The sequence below is a fragment of the Nycticebus coucang genome, chromosome 11 (genome assembly GCF_027406575.1).
Source record: "Nycticebus coucang isolate mNycCou1 chromosome 11, mNycCou1.pri, whole genome shotgun sequence".
NCBI lineage: Eukaryota > Metazoa > Chordata > Mammalia > Primates > Lorisidae > Nycticebus > Nycticebus coucang.
In genome coordinates this window covers 83,352,125-83,368,667 of record NC_069790.1, presented here as the reverse complement: position 1 = coordinate 83,368,667, position 16,543 = coordinate 83,352,125, and the positions used below count along the sequence as shown (strand labels likewise).

The following is a 16,543-nucleotide window of genomic DNA, read 5'->3' as shown; positions in this document are numbered from 1 at the left end:
TAAGAGACAAGATTGTTTTTCTTATTTTTCTTGTGCTGTTTTGTAAGTTTATTTTTCACCTTTCTAAATGCTAATTGTCTACTTTTTTTTTTTTTTTTTAATTTTTAGGTATGGCCCAGTCACAAGGGTGGATGAAAAGATATGTTAAGGCCTTTTGTAAAGGCTTCTTTGTGGCAGTGCCCATGGCAGTGACTTTCTTGGATCGTGTCGCCTGTGTGGCAAGAGTGGAAGGAGCATCAATGCAGGTGAAGATGATACAGCTTCATTTCCTAAAGCTTATTCTTCCTTGTTTCTCAAGCACTAGAAATGGGAGTTGTAGTTATTATGTCTATTCTGGGAGCTGAAAGGTCATAAAAAGGCCTTCAACTGCAATTTCACTTCAGTAAATTTCTTTTTAAGGTCTTCTAATGCAGTCATATTATTATCAGAACAGAGGTAAATAAAAATAACTATCAGATACTCCTTTGGGTCATAGTTTTTTTTTTTTTTTTTCTGAGAATTGTAAATGGAGATTCTTAAGAAATTTTGCTAAATGACACCATTTTCTGTGAATATGGCCATTTTCGATGTTCTTTTAAGACCAAATTACTAGTACAGTTGCAGAATAGTTTTGGGTCAAATTCATTTACTCTATGTTATCATATAGATGCATGATTTTAGTTTGCAGAGAAGTCTAGATCACTGATCCCAGGTATTCCTGTGTGCTTTTTTTAGCATATTGCTGATTGAACAGATTAAGTGCAATTTTCAGTGGAAGAACTTTGGACTGGAGATATCTAAAAGTTTTATACGAATAGTCTTCTGGAGGAACTTAGAGGAAATTTTGTTTTTCTGAAGTTCATGTCTAGAACCTAGCTGTTTAAGTTTATGCAGTTATGCAGAATTTGCATTTTGTAATATGATTTGGTTTCTTCCCTACTTAACTGGTATTAAGTTCATGTCCTGAGCTCAGTAGCATAAAACAAATGACAAAAATGAACATGTAAGCTTCTAAGAAATTAAAACTATACAGATAATAACGAGCTCAGTTTTTTTTTTTTATGTTAGAACTAGTTAAGGGTATAGATATCAGCTTTAAGGAGTTAGAATGAATTTGCTTTATTTATTGTAATTGTGCTATTACAAATCAGACTTTTTCCTGAGTTCTAGTAGTCAGTGAGATAATGAAGATCAGTGGATCCTTAGGGTGCTGTGCTTTTTTGGTGGAGATAAAGGTTTAAAGCCAGGCTGCCTTTATATTCTACTGCTATCATTTGAGGATAGTTAAGGCCTTCTTTAGGGCAGGGGATTCTTTTTTATTTTTGTAGAGACAGAGTCTCACGTTATCGCCATCAGTAGAGGGCCGTTGTGTCACACAGCTCACAGCAACCTCCAACTTCTGGGCTTAGGCATTTCTCTTGCCTCAGCCTCCTGAGTAGCTGGGACTACAGACACCTGCCACAACACCTGACTATTTTTTTGTTGCAGTTTGGCCATGGCTGGGTCTGAACTCGCCACCCTCGGTATATGGGGCCGGTGCCCTACTCACTGAGCCACAGGTGCCGCCCTGGACAGGGGATTCTTACTTAACCTTTGTCTTTCAGGTTCTCTTCATAGGGGTCACTAGCCTAAAGCAAACTGGTCACTTACTTGAATGCAAAAAATATTTTAACGTAGGCATATAGTAAACATTGGAAGAGAAATTTATAGGTATATGCCTTTACTTCTAAATATAGTTTAATGCCTTTAACTTAAATTGGATTTTAGACTTCCTACCTCTTTAATTTTGAATTCCTAGCAGCCTTGCCTTAGATGCAAACCTTAGGGAGAGGTAGACATTCTTTGCTAAGCTTTTGAATCTGTTCATTTCAGATTAAAACTGTCTTCTCCACAGCCACTCAAATCCCTTCCCAAGGATTCCTTTGAATCCATCCATGGGTATCTATCTTTTGGTAACAAATAATCAGGTTAATAATGATTTTCTCCATTTCTTTTCAGTGCTGTCTTGCTACACAAACCATCACTGTCCTAAGAAGGACTTTTCCAGAACAGAAAACCTACTTACTCTGGATATAATATTCCAGAGGATCATGTGGCACTCATAGTATTTCAGTCTTCATATTTTTAGCCCAGTATATTCCTATTGAACATTTATGTTAATGGCTTATGCTGAAAGCTAACAAAATTCATTAAAAAGTATATGGTTCTTATTCACAAGAAATCGATTGTCTTATTAAGGGCAAAGCTTATATTCATGAAGAAGGCAGTGAAGAAAGTATTAAATCATGTCGCTCTTAAACATCAGTCTGTGGACTAATGCCAGGTTTGCATTAGATGCATTTAGAATCTATAGATGCATTAGAATTTCTTTCAGTATTCCTGGGACTCACCCATTAGAAGTCAAATTTATTACCTTAGAATTTGTTTGGTATATTATGTAGAGTTTCCTTGGCTACTGGTTATAGAAAAACAGCTGAAATTAACTTTGGTCTAAAGCAGAATTTATGAAAGGCTTATTGTGTACCCATGAGGAAGGCAGGAGGAGTGCATCAGTTGTTAGGGACCACTGGACTTAAACACTGCCAGGGTGTTTGGTCTTCTCGCCATTTCTGAGTTCTGCTTCTGTCTTCATCTTGGCTTACTCTTCTCAGAGCAGCTTTCTCTGCATGGCAAGGCACATGGGTGCTGGCGGCTGTCATGATGTAGTATGCCCAGTTTCATTGCCACCTGAGAGATCACTTCTCTTGTCTTAATTTTAGTCTGAATAATCTTGGAGAAAGGCTGTTATTGATTCAGCTTGGGTCACATTCTCTTAAATATAGAAATGAATAGATCAACTTTGGTTATCAGGATTGGGAACCATGATTGGACAGTTAGTTCCCTTAGCCTATGGCTAGGATGAGTGATCCCTAAGAAAATGATGACATCTGTTTGAGCAATGTTGTTCTTTGGGAGTGAGAGTAGAATATATTTCCCAGAGGAAGGGGTATGCTATTTTCATAATAAAAGAAATGGATATTCGGGTTGGACATCATGGCTCACATCTATAATCGACTACTTTGAGAGGGTGAGGTTGGACATCATGGCTCACATCTATAATCCACTACTTTGAGAGGGTGAGGTGGGAGGATCACTTGAGACAGGAATTTGAGACCAGTCTGGATGATACAGCAAGACCTTGTCATTAAAAAAAAAAAAAGCCAGGAGGGCTATGTCAACTAATGAGATGAAAATGTGTCAAATATTCTATGAACCAAGTGTATGGTGCCCCATGATCATATTGATGTACACAGCTATGATTTAATAAAAAAAATAAACAAAATAAAAAAAATTAAAAAAAGGATATTCTGGGAAGAAAGGAAAAATATGTGTTTATTACATTTGGGTCTATATTTTATGAATTTGAGACTAACTCTAGGTATAACAGATAATTTTATTTATAATTTCATCAGATATCACTAAATCATATGTAAAATTATTTAAGAGCAAAAATTGGAATGATGAGTTTTGGAAATTAACTAATTCAGCATGTTTGAAGACATCTTTGCTTTGATGAGCTAAACATGTTTAGACTGTGGAGTTCAGCAGAATTTTTGGCAATTGAAATAAATTCTTGTCTTTAAATTTCTCTAATGACTTAAGTTCTGAAATGGCTGGCAGGATGTGGAGATCTCATCTCTGGAAGTCCCTGAGCATCTTACAGGGAACACAGCAATTTTTCCTGACTCTCAAAAAAGCCACTCTAAAATATCACTTAACCGCTTGTAGATGTGTCATTTGAGAAAATCTAAGGATTGAAAGATCAGATCTCATTTAATACCAGTCCTTTCGGTTTACTGAATAAGTGCTATTATGACAAGACTGAAAAATTCACTTTGAGTAACAGATTTTACTATAAGAACTGTTTTTAGGTCTTTTCAAAAATTCTATTGGCTTGTGATTAGGAGAAGCTTGTTTTCAGGATTCCCTCTTATGAATAAGAATTCTTTTTAAACACTATTCAGTAGGTTTTTTTTTTTTAGTATTAATTTACAGTTTGTTAAGTATCTGACTAGAAGGATAGGGGTGATCACACATGAGGAGTCTCAGCTTGTTAAAGGTAAATCATACATGAACATAAAGTTTTTAGTGGTACATTGATATAATTCATTGGAAAATAGGAGATAGTTGGTAAAACATTTGATTTTTTTTTTTTATAAAACTGTATAGCTCCATCTATTTTATTGGGCGAAATGTCCTTTTGCAGTGCTGAACACACAATGAATACTGGCACAAATTGTTGGTTAATGATTATTCATACCAACCTAGTCCCCTCTAGTGCACATGAATCACTTCTACTGGTTGCTGAAAGGTTACTATGAAAGTAGATGCACTTTTTTTTTTTTTTTAAAAGAAGAGCACTGAATTACATGACATTAATTTAATTCAGGAAATGAAGACTGATACTGCATATAGTTGAAACTACAAAGGGAATTTATGTAGGTGGAATGCAATTATTCAAATTAGAACTTCAATCGCTTACAGATGCTTTTAGAGTAAAAGGATGCCCTGGGAATAGTTTAATGACCTCATACCAAAGTTTTAGATTTTATTTGATTGAGAATGCCTACAGCAGGGTCACTGGTTCTGATGAAAGGTGTGTGCCTTTCCCAATTAAAATTAAGATTTAAGAATTTAAAAAGTTAAACAATTTGAAATGTCATTATCTTATTTTTGTTGCTACATGATTTTTACATAATGTATTATTTTCTTTTTTCTATTTTGCATAGCCAGAGGGGAAAATACTTGAAAACACTACTATACAATACTATCTCTCTAGCTCAGACTTCGGAGATACATGCATGCAGAATATATTAGGAAATTAGAGAATAAGAGGGAAATGGGGTTTAATCAACATTGAGGACTTTGTTCATCAGTAACAAACATTCATTGGTTTGAAATTGTCTTGACTTTCAGCTAGCTTTGTATGGTCCTGAAGAAACTGGTTTGTAATAAACCTCTGTGACTCCTACCTGGCTCTTTGCAGTCATTATCTTCTTTCTTGCTGAGTTTGAAATTAAAAGTTCTGTCAAAAAAGCAAGCAAAGAGGCTCTCTCCTTCTCTCTCTCCATCTTTTTTACTTAAAAATTTTTTTTAACCTACAGAGGGCTTAATAATACTCAATAGTCATTGTTGGTTGTAACTGTTATTTTGACATTCTGAGAAGCTGGATACAAAAAGACTCTCAAGAAAACAGACATATTGTGATTTAGACACCAGCAATGAAGGTAGATTTAGGGAATTTTATGTTAGCTGCTGAATTTGCACTTCCAAGATGCTAGGAACCACCTGGCACACATTTCCTCCTGTGCTGACTCCTCTGTGTTGTCGCTGGCCTTGGCCTGCAGGGCTGACTTCAGAGGAAGCCAGGATTTCATGTTAGAATGCTTTATTGGCTTACTTGTATGCTTTCTTCCCAAATTACCTTTGGCTCAGAAATCTTACCTGAGGTTTCTACCCCTTAGGAATATTATGAGTTTTTGTATAGTTCTGTAATCTGTCATCAAGAGAGAGTTTGTTGTATTTATAGCAACAAACATGTGATCTCGAAACAGTTGGTGAGTGATAACTTTATAATGTCCCTTTATGGATATTTCTTTACTTTCCACTGTATGCTTCTGTTTTATATAGCCAGAATTATGTCTGTTATTTAAACACTGACTTAATTATGCTTTTTTTAAAAAAATTCTTCAAGGAATTTTAGATTTACACAAAAGTTACAAAGTAGTGCAGAGAACTCCCATGGCTTCTCTGCCCAGAGACACCAATTTTCAGTAATGGGGCAAATTAATTTTTTTATTTTATTTTATTTTTTTGAGACAGAATCTCATTATGTCACCCTCGGTAGAGTGCTGTGGTGTCATAGCTCACAGCAACCTCAAACTCTTGGGTTTAAGTGATTCCCTTGCTTCAGCCTCCCAAGTAGCTGGGACTACATACAGGCACCCACCACAATGCTTGGCTATTTTTTCTTTTTTTGTATTTGTCATTGTTGTTTGTCAGGCCTGGGCTGGGTTCGAACTTGCTAGTTCTGGTGTATGTGGCTGGTGGCCTAGCCGCTGAGCTACAGGCGCCGAGCCTGGGAAAATTTATTTTATTCTCTCCCTTCTTCCCTGCCTTTCTTCCCCTTACCTCAATATTTATGCAGGTATATGCACACATTCTTACTGTGTTATTGAAACATTTGAGAGTGAGTTGCATACCTAATTCCCTTTTAACACTTAGTAATTCTGTACATTCTTCCTTCTAAGTCATGATGCTGGCTCATTGATACATTAATGCTTTTCTTTAGCTGAATACTTTCTTCAGAGTAGTATACAGCTTTAGATACATTAAGGGATATTGACTCAAGTTCTAAACTTCACATTTGAAATAACTGAGGATGAGACAGTTGAGGTATTTTGCCTAAATTCACACAATCATGCAAGTTTTATAACTGGCTTGAACCAGTCTGAGAGTTACTTGTTTTACTAAATAATAACTAATAAAAGTTATATTTTAGTACCATTAGGCTGCTTGTCTATACTATTCCTTCTCACAGTGATATTTTGTTTTATGAAATGATATAATTAGTAAGTTATTTAATTTTGGGATGGTTCTGTAGTAAATAAGAATTTAAACAAGTATAGAAATTAAGCCTTACAGTGACAGAGGAATGATTTCTAAAGTTAATGGAAAATACTATTTTTGTTCTGGTTGTTTTTGTTTGTTTGTTTGTTTTATTTTGTTCGAGACAGGGTCTCTCTCACTGCCCTGGCTATGAAGTTCAGTAGCATCATGATAGTTCCCTGCAGCCTCCAACTCCTAGGCTCACATGATCCTCCTGCCTTACCCTCCCAAGTAGCTGGGACTTATAGGCATGCACCACCATGGCCAGCTTTTTTTTTTTTTTTTGTAGAGATACGGTTCTCACGATGTTGCTTAGTCCTGTCTTGAACTTCTGTCCTTATGTGATCCGCCTGCCTCGACCTCTCCAACTATTGTGATTACAGGAATGAATCACTGCACCTGGCCTATTATTTTCTTATAAAACCTAAACATTTTAAACTTTTTAAGAAGGGATTACACTTTAGTTTCTTGAACTATGGTAGATTAAATGTCTTGAAATTCTCCTATGCAAAACTCTTAAGAAATTAAACATTCGGAATCTTTAAAAATGTATAACTGACATTTCATTGTGTGTGTATACTGTATATGTATTGTCATGCCACATTTTCTTTATCTGTTCATTGATCAATGAAACACTTATAATTCCCTATCTTGGTTTTACAAATAGTGCTGCAGTGAACATAGAAGTGTAGATTTCTCTTCAACATACTGATTCATTTCTTTTGCATACATATGCAGAAGTGGTATTTGTAGGTCAACTGGTAGTTCAATTTTTAATTTTTTGAGCAATCTCCTTATTTTTCCTAATGGCTGTACTAATTTATATTCCCACAGCAATGCACAGAGGTTTTCTTTTCTCCACACTTTTGCCAACACTTAACTTTTGTCTTTCTGATAATAGCCATCTTTTTTTTTTGAGACAGAGTGTCACTATGTTGCCCTCATGGAGTGATGTGGCGTCACTGCTCACAGCAACCTCAAACTCTTGGGCTTAAGTGATTCCCTTGCCTCGACAGGCATCCACCACAATGCTTGGCTATTTTTTTGTTGTAGTTGTCATTGTTGTTTAGCAGGCCCTGGCTGGGTTTGAACCCGCCAGCCCTAGTGTATGTGGCCGGTGCCCTAACCACTGAGCAACAGGTGCCAAGCCTGATAATACCCATCCTAACAGATGCAAGATTGTATCTTGTTGTGCTTTTAATTTATATTTCCCTGATAATTAGTGATATTTTTCATATATCTGTTGGCCATTTGTATGTTTGCTTTTGAGAACTGTTTACTAAGGTCTTTTGCCCATTTTTTAACTGGGTCACTTGTTTGCTTGATATAGAGTTGTTTGAGTACCTTATATATTTTATATATAAATACTTTATCAGATGTATGGTTTGCAAATGTTTTCTCCCATTTCATGGATTGTCTTTTCACTCTGTTGATGTTTCCTTTGCTGTGCAGAAACTCTTCAATTTGATGAAATCCCAAATGTCAGTTTTTGCTTTGGTGTCACATGCAAGAAATGGTTGCCCAAGAATTAAATGAAATAGAAAACAAAAGAAACATTCAGAAGATCAACGAAACAAAAAGTTGTTTCTTGAAACGATTAACAAAATTGATAAACCTTTGGCCAGCCTAACCAGAAACAGAAAAGTAATATCTCTAATATCGTCTATCAGAAAAGATAAAGGAAAAGTAACAACAGACACTTCAGAAATTCAAAAAATCCTCAATGATTACTACAAAAATCTCTATTCCCAGAAATATGAAAATCTGAAGGAAATGGACTAATACCTGGAAACACACCACTTTCCTAGACTCAATCAGAAAGAATTAGAAACCTTGAATAGACCCATATCAACCACTGAAATAGCATCAACAATACGAAATCTCCCTAAAAAGAAAAGTCCAGGACCAGATGGCTTCACATTCAAATTCTATCAAACCTTTCAAGCGGAACTAGTACCTAGATTATACTATGTTTTCCAAAGCATAGAAAAAGAAAGAATATTTCCCATCACATTCTATGAAGCAAATATCACCCTGATACCTAAACCACGAAAGGATCCAACAAAGAAAGAAAATTATAGACCTATATCATTAATGAATATCAGTGTAAGAATATTCAATAAGATCTTAGCAAATAGAATTCAACAAAACATCAAAAAAATTATACACCATGATCAAGTTGGTTTTATTCCAGGGTTACAGGGTTGGTTCAATATATGTAAATCTATAAATATAATACGGCACGTCAATAAAATAAAAAACAAAGACCATATGATTCTCTCAATTGATGCAGAAAAAGCCTTTAATAATATCCAGCATCCTTTTGTGATCAGAATTCTTAAAAAAAAAAAGGCTTAGATAGGACATTTCTTAAACTGCTAGAGGCCATCTACAGCAAACCCACAGCCAATATCATATTGAATGGTGTAAAATTGAAAACGTTTCCTCTCAGATGAGGAATGAGGAAGGATGCCTACTGTCTCCACTGCTATTCAACTCAGTAATGGAAGTCCTAGCCATGGCAATCAGGCAAGAGAAGGTGATCAAGGGTATCCAAATAGGGTCAGAGGACATCAAACTCTAACTCTTCACTGATGATATGATCCTGTACCTGGAAAATCCCAGGGACTCAACTTCAAAACTCTTAGAAGTGATCAAGGACTACAGAAGCATCTCAGGATACAAAATACTTGCAAGTTAGTAGCTTTTATATATGTCAACAATAGTCAAGCTGAGAAAACAATCAAGGACTCTGTTCCATAGTGCCAAAGAAGATGAAATATTTGGGAATTTACCTAACAAAGGACTTGAAAGACCTCTACAAGGAGAACTATGAAACTCTGAGAAAATAGCTGAAGATGTTAACAAATGGAAAAACATACTATGCTCATGGCTCAGAAGAATCAACATTGTTAAAATGTCCATACTACCCAAAGCAATTTACAGGTTTAATGCAATCCCAATTAAAGCACCATTGTCATACTTTAAAGAACTTGAAAAAATAGTACTTCATTTTATATGGAATCAGAAAAAACCTTGAATAGCAAATACATTACTCAGAAATAAGAACAAATCAGGAGGTATCACCTTACCAGACTTCAGGGTATACTATAAATCTATAGTGATCAAAACAGCATGGTACTGGCACAAAAACAGAGCAGTAGATTTATGGAACAGAATAGAGAACCAAGAGATGAACCCCACTACTTATTGCCATTTGATCTTCGACAAGCCTATCAAAAACATTCAGTGGGGGAAATATTCCCTATTTAATAAATGGTGCTGGGTGAACTGGATGGCAACCTGTAGAAGACTGAAACTGGACTCCCACCTTTCACCATTAACAAGAATCGATTCTCACTGGATAAAAGATTTAAACTTAAGACATGAAACTATAAAAATACTAGAAGAGAGTGCAGGGAAAACACTTGAAGAAATCGGCCTGGGAGAATATTTTATGAGGAGGAGGACACCCCTGGGCAATTGAAGCAACACTAAAAATACATTTCTGGGATCTGATCAAACTAAAAAGCTTTTGCACAGCCAAGAGCACAGTAATTAAAGCAAACATACAACCTTCAAAATGGGAGAAGATTTTTGCAGGTTATTCTTCCGACAAAGGTCTGATAACTAGAATCTACAGAAAACTCAAACTAATCAATAAGAAAAGAATAAATAACTCTATTTCTATGTGGGCAAGAGACTTGAACAGAAACTTCTCTGATGAAGACAGGTGCATGGCCTACAAACATCTGAAAAAATGCTCATCAGCCTTAATCATCAGAGAAATGCAAATCAAAACTACTTTGAGATATCAGCTGACTCCAGTAAGATTAGCCCACATCACAAAATCACCAAACTACAGATGTTGGTGAGGATGCAGAGAGAAGGGAATGCTTCTACACTGCTGGTGGGAATGCAAGCTAATATGACCTTTTCGGAAAGAAGTTTGGAGAACACTTAAGGAACTAAAAGTAGACCTACTGTTTGATCCTGCAATTCCTCTACTAGGTATATACCCAGATGATCAAAAATTATTTTACAACAAACACATTTGCCTCAGAATGTTTATTGCAGCCCAATTTATAATAGCCAAGATATGGAAACAGCCCAAGTGCCCATCAACCCATGAATGGATTAACAAATTGTGGTATATGTATACCATGGAATACTATGCAGCCATAAAAAAAGAAGACTTCACATCTTTTATGTTTACCTGGATGGAGCTGGAACATACTCTTCTTAGTAAAGTATCTCAAGAATGAGAAAAAAAGTATTCAATGTACTCAATACTAGTATGAATCAATATATAACCACCTACACACTATATGAATGGCAAAATGTAACTGTAGTCAAGAAAGTAGAAGGGAAGTGGAGAGAGTGGGGAGGGGACGGGAGATATGGGAGGAGAGAGAGTATTGGGGGGGATCTCACCTAATGTGCATGATGCAATAGTTCATTTCAAAACTATTAAGAAATGAGTATAATTGTAATGGATGTGTTACTTAGTTCAGTGAAAGCATTTCACATTGTATATTGAAGCAGTACCCTGAACACCATCAATGTATCAATGTACAAAGTTATGATTTAATAAAAAACAATTAAAAAAAAAAAGAAATGGTTGCCTAGACTAATGTTATGGAGCTTTTCTGCTATGTTTTCTTCTAGTAGTTTTATGGTTTTAGGTCTTATTTTTAATCCATTTTGAGTTGATTTCTACATATGATGTGAGATAAGAGTCCAAGTTTATTCCTCTGTATGTAAATAGCCATTTTTTTGATTATATGTCTGTTTTCATGCCAGTACCATACTATTTTGATTACTAGAGCTTTGTAGTATATTTTGAGATCAAGTAGTGTGATGCCTCCAGCTTTGTTCTTGTATTCTTGTTCCACCTTTTTGACACCTATATGGGGAAGTGAAGGGCCTACTTGCTCCATCTCATTATGAAGGGGCTAGAAGTCCAACTCCTTGCTGTGTCCTGCTGATACCATGGTGTTGGGCAGGGGGGATTTTTTTCCTTTGTTGTATGACTGGATGAGGGTGGTTATTACCAAAAATGCTTTCTATTTTTCTGGGCCATCCATTTCCTGGTTCTTTGGCTAGAGAGAGTAAGTATTTTTTTCAGGCCTTTTTTTGTCTGACCTGTTGTGGGCTTCTCCAATGCCTTCTTTAGGATGTATGGGAAGCAAAAAGAAAATCTGAGGGAGATGCCATGGTGTCATTCCTCAAATCTTAAGGTCCCCACCCTCTAATCTTTCTTTCTTCTACCTTGAAGATCTTCCTGTATTTGTTTGTTATGTTATGTTTAATTGTAACAGGGAGGATTAGTGATAAATGGAATTGCTGCGTTTTGGCCTGGTTATTAAAATCTTCCCTAATATCAAATGTGACTGAGTTCTGGCCAGTGGAAAATGGGAGGAAGTTAGATGCCATTTCCAAGCCTGTAGACTTTTTATTATGATCTTGCATGTTCTCTCTTTTATCTTCCGGCTGGATGCAGACATTTTATATTCCTTTATGGGTTGATTGGTAAAGTGTGGCTACTAGAGACGCTGGAGGAGGGGTTCAGGAAAACAAAGTTTATTATACTCACAGGTCCTAGAGACAGAAAGCAAATCAGGGGAATGCAGGACCATGTAGAAAAGACACCAGGGTGTTCAGGAGGTGGAAGATGAAAGCAAGAGCCTTCACTGGGGTTTCTGGGCAGGAAAGACAAGGTAGGATTGGCTAGTTTGCATAACTTTGATGAGCTCTAAGGTGTAGTGGTTGCTCTAGTACCTGATGAAGACAGAAGAATATTGTTTTTTGGGGTATATTGGCCTGGTAGAGGATGTAGCGTTCTAGACTGGTTAGTTTCCTCATCAAAAGCATCCTTCTGGCTGAGTGTTTTGTGTCTCTAAGAATTGACTAGCCCTGGGAGGCACAGTCTCTCTTTAGCCAGAAAGGTTTTTATTAAGATGTCACACATCATAATATACTGCACACATGCACATGCACACACCCATCTAAATACGTAGATGTGCAAGATATACAAGATTAAAAGAACCTGAGTTTCAGAATTACTATGTGGAGTAGATCCACTCACTTTTCTGCTATGACTCAGGGGGTATATGTATACTGTGGAATATTATGTAGCCTTAAAAAAGATGGAGACTTTACCTCTTTTACGTTTACATGGATGGAGCTAGAACATATCATACTTAGTAAAGTATCTCAAGAATGGAAGAAAAAATATCTAATGTACTCAGTACTATTATGAAACCAGTTTATAATCACTCAGATTTTCATATGAAGACTAGATCACAACTATGGCCCAAGATGAAGGAGGGAGGAGGAGGGAGGTCAGATCAAGGGAGGGTGAATGGTGGGATCATGCCTAGGGTGCATAATGCAAGGGTACATGTTGGATCTGTTAGTATAGAGTATAAATGTCTTAACACAATAGTAAACGAGATGAAGTATATATTAAAAAAATAAAAAAGATAAATTGTCTTTTATTTCTGTATCTCTTAACATGACCAACAGAAGCACAATCACAAAAGTGTCAGCTGAGTGAATGGCCTGTCCCTTTAGCATGGGAGATATGTAGATTTTAGGAGATTTTCAAACCTTTTTGAATCAGGCCTCCCTCATTGGTGTAGTTTCCTTCCACATTGGCTCTGGCTGTATGGCTTGCTTTGGCCAATGGGACATCAGCAAATATTCCTCAAGTAGAAACTTGTTAAGTACTTGTGCAACTGTACTGAGCCCAGTGATTGCAGGCCCATGAGTGACCTCAGGAGAAATGAGCACAGAGGATCTTCCCAGCTGAGGAGAGCCCAATTGAGGACCATGAGCAGATAAATTTTATTCTTTTAAGACAGAGTTTTGGAGTGGTTTATTGTGAAGCAATAGATGGCTGAGACAAACATTGTTACTATTAGCGAGGTGCTGTCATATCAGAAATCTAAAGTATGTGGCACTGGTTTTGGAACTGGAAGATGGAGGCTGGTAGAGTGGTGAGGGGATTGTTGGCAGAAGCTGGACAAGTTTATGCAAAGCACAAAACTAGTAAGGGAAGCTGTTGCTGGAGTCTGGAATGATAGTGACCCATATTTTAAGATACTGAAACGATTTAACAAACTTTCACTTGCAGGGCCTAGAAAATAGAAAATATACCTCATGTACTGGGAAATTTGGCTAAGAGTTCCAGGCAGAATATTAAAATTGTCTCTTAGCTTCTTACAGCTTTGTGTAAGGTATGTGAAGAGCGAAATGAACTAAAAGCAGAAATTAGAGGACATATGGGATGGGCAGGACTTTATAGATTGGAAAATAAAACTGTTGTCATTCTTAGCCTGTAGCTGGCAGAAGATTCTCAAGTAAGAAATGGCCTGAGGTAAAGATCAAATGAGGATTAGAAGACTCTGTGTGTTAAGATGTCAGAAAGATTTATGGTAGTAGATCTTTTTAGTTAGACAAAATAGGTTGTAAGACTCTTAGGGGGGTTGTGTTACAGTAGCCCGACACTTCCAAATTAGAGAAAAGTCTAGGTTCAAAAAGAGTTACCAATGTAGTTTTAGGGGGAAATAGAATGAACTCTCATTAGATTAATGGAAAGTATACAGAATTTTAAGGGAGTTAAATTAGCTTGTACTATAATGAAAGGGATGCTCAGACTGTGCTTGATGGCTCACACCTGTAATCCCAGCATTTTCGAAGGCTGAGGCAGGAGGATTGTAGAAGGCCAGGAATTCGAGACCAGCCTGGGCAACATAGTGAGACCCATTCTCTACTAAAAAAATAAGAAAAATTAGCCAGGGTTGGTGGTGTACACCTGTTGTCCCAGATAGTCAGGAAGCCGGGGTAGGATTGCTTGAGCTCAGGAGTTTGAGGTACAGTGCTGCTTCATTGTAGCCCAGGTAACTGTCTATAAAATAATTAAAAAATAAAGGGATGGTCAATTTAAAAGAGGCCTTTGGGGATCTCCAATTAACAATGAAGGGGGAATATTTCTTTTTAAAAATGGAGTTAAAAGTTTCCATTTGTGTAGAGCTAAGACTCCAACAGAACAGTAGTTGAGGGAATTATTACAAAGAACAGAAAAAAAGCTTTAATGAAAGGACATTCCTATAATGGGACTAGGAGGCCCTGACAATATATGCTGCGGGATTTTAAATTTCTGTGGACAAGTGATTTTTGTTTTTCTTCCATTGGTTTTGAAAAATTCTGTGGTTATCTTGTTACTGTCCCTTCGTTGTACATGGGTGTTCAGGGAAAAGATGACTTGTCTTGCCGCTTTCCTAAGTGTTTGATTAAGATGATCTGCATTCAAGCAGCTCCCTACAGTCCTCACCTATACGGACCTGATGAGTATCGCAGTTAATGTCCTCTCTTACTCTGACTCTTGACTTGGCCATGTGACTCCTTTTGGCAGGTGAAGTATCAGCAAATACGCAAACAGAGGCCTGTTTGATGCTTACGCAATGGAGCTTGTACTCTTGGAACACTGCTGCTTCCTTGACTGCAGCTGCCTGAGTGATCCCAGCCAGATTACCTGACAAACTGCCTGTAAGGCCAACCGTAGCCTAAAGTGTACACACATAACCTAGTAAATGATTTTTGTGTTAAGTTATAGAGTGGTTTGTTTTGTAGCATTAGATAAGTCATACTAGGAGTATGCTTTTATCCCTTTCATCTGCCACAATGCTTTTGAATTCCTTTTGATAGGCTTTTTTTCCACAAACATTTGAACCCCTCAGTTCTAATAGTTTTGATCCATGTGATTCAGGGGGCTCAGGAACCAGAATTTCTACTGATGCATATCTGTATTGATAGGATGGTGCCTGATATTTGCTTTTGTTTTTAAGGTAATGCAGCATCAGGTTCAATGAAAAGGGGCTATGGATTTAAAATCTATGGTATTAATATTATCTTCACACATTTCTTCACAGGCATTTTATAAGTGATGTGAATACATTGTTACACCCTTGTACCTTTCGGGGAATTTGGCCTTTTTGGAGTTAAGTGTTTCTGGAGAAATCACCCAGGCAGCCTTCTAAAAACTTTGTTACTTGTTGAACCACTTCCTTCCTTTCTGTTGCTACACACTTTACTATGAACTTTTTCTTTCTTTTTTTTTTTAGGTTATGAGGACACATCAGAAAGAAAAGTGGTTTCTTCTGAGGAAGAAGGACTTACCAGTGAATAAGAAAGCCTTATTTAGTTTCATGAGAAAGTTAAAGATTTGTCAGTATTTAGATGTATCTAAGGGAGGCATTTACTTGTAGTTGGCTTATATTTCCTATAGAGTCTATCTTCTTGTTTATATGTAGTTATGTTTATTTACATAAATTTTGTATTAATTATACATGATTTATTTCTGGTATAATTAATTAGAACTATAAATTAGAATAGCTATCTAAAAATGTCTTATTAGCTAGGAAACACCATGCACATATTTAACGATAGTGTTTTTTAGTTATTATATTATTGCATTGAACCAGAAAGTTTGCTTATTTTAATTTTGTAATCTAGTTGCAGTTATTTGAATTAATGGGATGCTTAATTACTAAGGGATTGTTAGAGAAGAAAAGAAACTGTTCAAATTTTTATTAGTAATCAAAGAATCTAAAAATCAAATCTTTTTCTCCTTTAAAAATAATTATTGCTCAGTTTTTATTAAAAAGGATTGTGGCCCAGCACCTGTAGCTCAAGTGATTAGGGCACCAGCCACATACACCGGAGCTGGCAGGTTCAAATCTAAGCCTGGGCCTGCCAAACAACAATGACAACTACAACTACAACCCAAAATAGCCAGGTGTTATAGTGGGTGCCTGTAGTCCCAGCTACTTGGGAGGCTGAGGCAAGAGAATTGCTTAGGACCAGGAATTGGAGGTTGCTGTGAGCTGTGATGCCACGGCACTCTACCCAG

General features: G+C 36.6%; 1 protein-coding gene across 6 annotated transcripts in view; it reads left to right on the top strand.

Moving 5' to 3' along the window:
• IMMP2L (inner mitochondrial membrane peptidase subunit 2) overlaps window positions 1-16,543 on the top strand; it is a 980,841-nt gene that overhangs the window by 47,802 nt on the left and 916,496 nt on the right. For all 6 annotated transcript variants that reach the window (XR_008383663.1, XM_053609135.1, XM_053609139.1 and 3 more), the window contains one exon: window positions 109-245. Coding sequence is in view for 5 of the 6 variants with exons in the window: in XM_053609135.1 (XP_053465110.1) it covers window positions 111-245 (135 nt within the window). In the remaining variant the exon portion in view is untranslated. The remainder of the gene's footprint in view (window positions 1-108; window positions 246-16,543) is intronic.